Genomic DNA, 7,302 nt, shown 5'->3' with positions numbered 1-7,302 from the left:
TGATGGGGTGTTCGGGATAACAAGAAAATTGGAGGGAGGGGGTTCGGCCAACTGAAGGGAGGGGGATTTCGGGCAAAGCTAAAAATTGAAGAGAATGGGGGTTTCGGGCAAAGAAGAAAGCCGAAGGGAGGGATGGGGCTGGGTTTCGGTCGGCGGTAAAGAAGAAATCAGAAAAGGTCTCATTCCGTTGAAATCGAAAAAGGGGGGTTTCGTTGCAGATGAAGATGTGCCGTTGCAGATGAAAAATGTCGCCAGAAATAAATGTCGTTCGCCGAAAATATAGTGTGCCGTTTCGGCAGCCAAGGTGAAATCGGCGGCCAAGGTGGGTTTCGGGCAAGGAAAAATGGAGGTGGGTTTCAGCGGCCAAGGTGAAATCGAAAAAGGGGGAGAAATACGCGTGGGAGAAAGGAAAGAGAGGGAAAATGAAAAGTTAAAAGAATGTGTGAAATTAGTTTTTTTTTTTAACTTTTGCCCACGTTTTTTAAGTCGCCACATGTATAAATCCTGCGTCGCCATAAATATATATAAAAATGTGGGGTTTTGGCTACGTAAATTACGTGGGCAAATGTTTAAAATTTTTGCCAACACTCGATACGTGACGATAAACTAAAATAAACGTCGGCAGAAATCCAACAATAAAATTTTCTTTTCAACCACATAACTTTTTGCCCACATATATATTTTCGTCGGTAAAAACGGTGATGTGCCCACGCAATTACAACATTTTACCCACGTGTATATTTTCGTCGGCACAAATGAAGATGTGCCCACGCAATGAAATTTCGTCAGCTCTTCATATCTTTGCCCACATTTTTTTTTCGTCACCAAAAATAAATGTCGGCAGAGCCCAAAATTCTTGTAGTGGTTTCCTTGTGGCAAGTCATGGTCACTTCATTCGCCAACTTTCTTCTACCTCTACCTTTACCTGAAAAATTAAACATAGAAAGAGTGAGTATAAACATATACTTAGTAAAGGACCTACTATTAGTCTCGTTAGGTGTCTGTTAACTTTCCATTAGAGTTCTGTAAATAAATACCCCTAAACTGGCGTATTTCCAAACACACACAATTTAATGATCCCGTAGGCACATCTCTTTTCTTTGGTGAACCCAAAGGAACACTTAGGACAAAGCTAGTCTTCGTGAACTCGAAAAAACATCTAAGACAAACTGGTCTTCAATGAACCCGAAGGAACACTTAAGACAATCGGGCTGTAAGTGATCCCGTTGGACCACACAGTTATAAAAAGGTGGTGATCCCAAAGAATACCTATGTGGGTACAACTCTAATATATAAAGTTAACAGAACACCCTATTCATAGCATGTAGCACATCATAACATCATAAACATGACATGAATATTAATCATAATTTCTTAATCATGAGATTAATATTTCATGCATCAACATTAACATAATCAGTCATCATCATCAATATAACTCAGTCATAACTATCAGTCATCAACATATGCAATCAATACATTATACATTTTAGCTACATCAATGCATGATAAGGAAATCACATGCAAACTCTTAAACTCTTAACATTTTAGATGTCTAATAGGAGAGTCTCTTACCTCGAGATTAGCAAATAGATAAATATGTCTAACAGCAACAACCAAGCTTTCCCCAAACAGACAAGTCCTAAACAGTAAGGGGAAATAACTAAGATAATAAATTTAATGGTTGTTTTAAAGACCCAAAATCAATTTAATTCAACTTACCCAAAGTTGAGGTTAAATCCAATTTATCCTTAGTTTAGGAAAAAAATTCTATAGCACAAACTCCTAATTTGATCTAACCAGTCATTCATGAAAAATAATACAATTTAATCCAAAATTAAATTATTTAATGTCCAAAATTAATATCTCATGGGTATTATCCAAAATCCACTAAAACTTACGAAAATAAGTGAAAAATGACTAAAACTAGGCTAGCAGCTCGCCTTAAGGAAAACGGCTCGGGTGACTAGAGAAAGCAACTAGGCGGCTCGCGAAGGGGTGACAACTTGCTTGCGGCTTGGATGACAACTTGGAGTTTGTGTGCAGCTTAGATCTGAGGAGATAGACTCAGCAAGACGACTAACAGTAAAGATGGCTCGCACGCGTGGCTTGCAAGGAGGTAGCAGCTTGGGTGGTGGCTTGCAACGGTCGGCGGCAGTGAGGAGATGTGACCGGTGGCATGCAGCGACGTTGACGAGGAAGGACAACGAAGCTACGAATGACTCGGTGAAGGAATCTGTTGTATCTCCTTATTCTCTTATCTTTCCTCCTATTCGTTAAGGGTAAAAAAAATAGTAGATTTTGGACATGCATTATGTACAAAAACATCTTGATTGCGGATGGTGTATTGCAAATACAGGAATTGTCTTCCTTCTTTCTTTCTTTTCTTTTTTTTCCCTCTATTGTATGTGATTAAAGGTTTGATGTTTCTAATGTCGTGAAAGAAGTGAAAATTGGGTAAACTTAAAATGTAGACTAAATTTATTTTTAAAAATTTGGAAACTCTCGTAAATGTAACAAAACACCAAACTATTTACTAACCGTATAACAAAACTCATAAAATTAGTCATTTTTTAAATATTCCAGGTTTGCCCTTGTATCTTTCTTTTCTTCCTCCCGATTCATCTTTCTCCTCTCATTTTTTTCATCCTATTCCTCGTGCGATTTCATCTTTCTTGTTTCCTCTTTTTTTTTTTTTTTTGCAATTTATTTCCATAATCTTTCTTATTTTTCAATTTTTTATTCACGTCATTTAATCTTTCCATTGTTTTTCTTCTTTTCCTCTTTTCTTTTTCGTTTTTCCATCGTCTTTCTACTTTTCCTCTTTTTTTTTCAATGTGATTTCTTTCGATCGTCTTTCTTCTTTATTTTTTTTTTTACGTCGTGTACAAAAAATAGCAAATTCTAAAAGATCGTGTATAAAGAATCTTGAAAAAAAACCATTTAGATTGGAGTAATCAAATTGTATAAAGAATCTTGAAAGAAAATCACTAAAAATAAAAATTGTGTAAAAAAAAATAAAAGATCGTGTAGAAAAGATCTTAAAAAAAAATCATTTGGATTGAACTAGCGAAATGTAAACGATCGCGTATAAAAAAAAATTTAAAAATCTTTTACAAAATTTTGAGAAAAAAATCATATCTAAACGATCGTGTATAAATTGTAGTCATATCTAAACGATCCCGTATAAATTGTAATCATATCTAAACGATCGCGTATAAATTGTAGTCATATCTAAACGATCGCGTATAAATTGTAGTCATATCTAAACGATCGCATATAAATTGTAGTCATATCTAAACGATCGTGTATAAATTGTAGCCATATCTAAACGATCGCATATCAAACAATAACCAAATCTAAACGATCGCAAATATATTAGACGCGTATTGTTGACGGAATATTTTTTATACTTTACACGATAGACCTCTGAACTTTTTCCGTTTTTAAAATTGTTTTATAGGGTGTAAATATTTTATCCTTTTTTATATTTTTGAAAAGACCCCAAATTTCAAATTGAATTGAAACCAGAAAAAAAGATAGTACTTTATGCACAAATTTGAAAGTTAAATTTAAATTTATAGATTATTCAATAAGCATCCGTTATACATGATTTTGTTTGTTCAATTTGTGGGTGTCAAAGGAGTTCCAGCAAAGTAAACACAAATTCCAGAATCTGACAAGCATTTCCACTAAGTAAATTGAAAGCTAACAAAAGATTCAAGAAGGCAATAAGAACAAGTACTTCTTCAATCTCCAAAAGTAGCCTCAAATAGAAGAGTAATTACAACAGTGTTTGGTTTTTGGCATACATGCACCAAGAGAACAAGATATACGTAGACAAGTTGCTGTTTCAAATATAGGAATTAAGGTACAATAAAAAAAAAAATGGCATTCTAAGGTGCTTGGACACCACGAGCTCCTCTGACGCCATGTATTTTCCGAGTTTTATTCGATTGATCGATATGAATAGAAGCATTGCAAAATAAAATTCAAGGCATAAAGCGGAGAACGCAAAATGCAGCATGTTTGAATAAAGGTGGATGACTTCATAAAGAGTTGGGACAAAAGTTACAATATCATTTTAATACCTCCCAGATGCCACTGATTCGGTAGAAAACAGGTTCTTTACTCGGGAAAGAACAGAATCATGAGCAGGATCGTATGGATGATCCTTGGAAGGAATCTCCAATATTGCAGGAATTGGCTTGTTATAGCTATCTACCAGAAACCTGATCATGTTTGCAACCTAAAACTCAAAAAAAAAAAAAAAACAAGAATTAAGAATTAAGAATAATTAATAAAACAAGTCATATGACACTTGCATTTGACAGAATGGGATTTCAGAAAAAGACTTACATATTGACTAATCATCACTATTGCAATATCCTCCCTTGTAGTGAACTCTTTGAAAGCGTCTTCAATTTGTTTAACAGTCGTCTCTGAGACATTAAAAGTTCAAACATTTGTGTCAAAAAAAAAAAAAAAAAGATGTAATCACACAAAACAGCTGAGTAAAGTTAAAACAAACAGATTCCTATCAAATATCGATATTTATGGTTCAATAATAACATTAGGATCATTAGTAGCAACTATTGAGCAATTGACGATGTGGCATCAAACCAAACACTGTCTCACCAAACATTGTCTCCAAGACATGAGCACAATAGTCTATGAAAATATTTTAAATACACTTCATTAGCAAGAATAATATAAAAAAACTGCTATCCTTACTAGAAGATCGATTTACTACTGCAGATTCTTTATTGGGCCCCTCTATGAATCAAGACAAGGATATCATATGTTTTATGCCAAACTATCATTGGGGATTTTGTATAATACAAGCTAGGTTCCAGTTGAAACCACCATGGATGAAAGGAGTGGTAATTTTATCCGAGCCAACAATGGTAGTGTAGATCAGACCCTTCTGCTTACCCCTTCACAAAAAAGTCTCTATAAAGCTTTTCAATCAAGTGATCTCACTTTACTCGGTAGTTTGAAGAGGGAGAGGTAATATGTAGGGAGAGTACTCAACATGGCTTGAATGAGAGGCCACATGTTTATTTTGGATTTTCAGATGGTGCACTGATCTTCCAAATGACCCTACTCTTACTCTCTCTCTTACACTTGGGAGGCACCCATACAAAAGGCAGAAAATACTCCTACAGATGAACTTCATCAGATTTTGGTTGTTTCATCGTGTAAACGTTTTCCACTCTTTCACCACTAATAGCTAAAATTTTCTTCTTTCCAAATTAAGAGACTTTATGTAACTCCTTAGATTGGGGGCTTTGCTCCTCTTTTGTAAATTCATGTCATTAATCAAACTCTTCCTTATTAAAAATAGAGACATTTTTGAAAGCTGATTCAGAATATCATCTGTATCATTGGACAATTTTTTATGAAAACCTCAAAACAGACCATCTTAATTCTTAAGTAACAACGATTTTCAACAATGGGGAGTTCTGCTGGATTTAGACAAACAGTCGTTGTGTGAGCTTAATGAAATAGATTATAGGATATTAGAATTACAAGTGAAACAGAAATCCATAGTGACATGCAATTTGGATCAAAGGGATACTTACTCGAGTCCACTATAAGGTAATTAGTTTTTCTTCGCAGGTCAACATTACCAACTCCAGCAAGAAGAAATCCAACAACCGTATCCTATTATGAAGGTAATTTAGTTTAAACATACAACTAAACTGACATCCATGCATAGTTCATAATGCACAACACAACAAAAGGGGTTGGACCCTATCATTATCATTATCCAGATGCTCAATTATGCCAAAATGAAGAGAATGAACCTAAAATCACTGGAGGAACTAAATGTGTAATGAATGTTTATTGAGCAAAGTTGAGATTCAAAGAAAAACTAAAAATAAAGGGATCATCTTCGAAGACTAACTACTTATGAGAACGAAATTGACAAGCAGATTCGCTTTGACAACAACCTTACTTACACAGGTTTACAGGGTACTTAAAACACATATAGCATAAAAATAAGATCACATACGTGGATGATTTATCTATACAAATCAAACCAAATACCAAAATGCAAAACCACATAATAAGATCAAAGGATGAATGCTTAATATGAACTCCTATTCAACCTCAATTCAATTTAATAGTTTAAGGTACCCAGAAGAAGCTGTTGCAATAGGGATATATATTGGGCGTACCTCATCAGCAATCATAGAAATAAGCGCTGAATTCTTGGTAGGAATTTGAGCTTTGCCAGCCATTTATGAGATGTAGCTACAAAAATAAATTATAAACAATTATATTAACAAAACAAGAAAAATATTGGAATTACAAAATGAAGAGTTTGAACTGAAAATCGCAATCAAATTAAGCAAGACCAGAGGCAGGGTAAAGTGATCCCAGATGGGTAGAAGCTCCAATTCATAGAGAGATGGACAGAAACAAAGAACTAAAATAAACTAGGAAACGAAACTAAAAATCGTGAGATCGAAAATTTACAGCTCTGAAATCGAACCATGTATTTTAGGTTAATAAATAGGAGTAATCGTAGCTGAAACTCCAAGATTGTAGGTGTAATCGTAGCTGAAACTCCAGGATTGTGGGTGAAGATCAGGTAAGAGGGGTGAAGCTAGGAACCAAGATCGGGAAAAAATCGAAGAAATGAGGAAGAAGAAATGGAGTTAGAAAAGAATACCAGAAGCTGGAATTGTAATCGGAGGATTTTGTGAACGACAGCTAGCGGTACAGATCTGGTCGGCGGCGCCTTGGTCTGGGCGGTTAGCGGACTGAAGACGCGAAGCTGGAGGCGGCGCTGGGCTTCACGACGGAGAAGAAGAGAGAACTTTAGTTGTTTTAATTTCTTGCACGCTCAACGAGGTAACTTTTACGAGTTAAAATCCTATTTTGGATATAAGTTTTGTATTTTATTCAATTTTAATTATTGATTTGGCTGTTTTAGCCCCCTAACTCTTTTTTTTTTAATTGAGATTTTATAAAGTATAACTACTTTGTTATAAAATATTAAGTATACGTCAATTTATTAAATAATTTGTAAATATAGTAAATTTTAAATTTTTTTAAATATATTTCAATATTGTCCTTGTTTTAAAAAGGAAATTGGTCTGATTTTCTCCTTCTCCATTTTCATCGTCATTTCCCTTCTCCACGATTTTCTCCTTTCTTCATCTTTACCACCATTTCTATGGTTTTCTCCACGTTAAGAACACCATACACACAGACCGAGTTAGACGAGATGCAGGTTGAGTTAGCTGACTTTCTGAGTTCGTACATATGATTGCGACTTATTTGTGATTC

The 7,302-nt window shown here is 34.8% G+C and overlaps 1 protein-coding gene across 2 annotated transcripts; it reads right to left on the bottom strand.

The window, feature by feature from the left end:
- Positions 1 to 3,719: 3,719 nt before the first annotated feature.
- Positions 3,720 to 6,885, bottom strand: LOC103492049 (V-type proton ATPase subunit F). 2 transcript variants are annotated; one of them, XM_051081456.1, is made up of 6 exons: positions 6,683 to 6,885; positions 6,503 to 6,570; positions 6,186 to 6,261; positions 5,586 to 5,667; positions 4,360 to 4,442; positions 3,720 to 4,249 (listed from the first exon to the last, which is right to left on the bottom strand). In XM_051081456.1, exons 3-6 carry the CDS (start codon positions 6,246 to 6,248, stop codon positions 4,085 to 4,087), a joined length of 393 nt encoding a protein of 130 aa, XP_050937413.1. In that variant the 5' UTR covers positions 6,249 to 6,261; positions 6,503 to 6,570; positions 6,683 to 6,885; the 3' UTR covers positions 3,720 to 4,084. The 2 variants fall into 2 exon arrangements, with proteins under 2 accessions (XP_050937413.1, XP_008450453.1); XM_008452231.3 differs by lacking the exon at positions 6,503 to 6,570 and having other exon boundaries at positions 6,683 to 6,884.
- Positions 6,886 to 7,302: the final 417 nt, after the last annotated feature.

This window comes from Cucumis melo, chromosome 2, assembly GCF_025177605.1.
Source record: "Cucumis melo cultivar AY chromosome 2, USDA_Cmelo_AY_1.0, whole genome shotgun sequence".
Classification (NCBI taxonomy): Eukaryota; Viridiplantae; Streptophyta; class Magnoliopsida; order Cucurbitales; family Cucurbitaceae; genus Cucumis; species Cucumis melo.
The sequence above is the reverse complement of the archived record's forward strand: the minus strand, read 5'-3'. Positions and strand labels throughout refer to the sequence as shown.

Excerpts from the sequence above, each read along its gene's own strand:
- LOC103492049 (XM_051081456.1), bottom strand. The coding sequence starts at position 6,248 with ATGGCTGGCAAAGCTCAAATTCCTACCAAGAATTCAGCGCTTATTTCT. Across the intron at positions 4,443-5,585 it reads TTACCTTATAGTGGACTCGA|AGACGACTGTTAAACAAATT; the intron begins GTAAGTATCCCT and ends TTAATGTCTCAG. Across the intron at positions 4,250-4,359 it reads TAGTGATGATTAGTCAATAT|GTTGCAAACATGATCAGGTT; the intron begins GTAAGTCTTTTT and ends TTTGAGTTTTAG.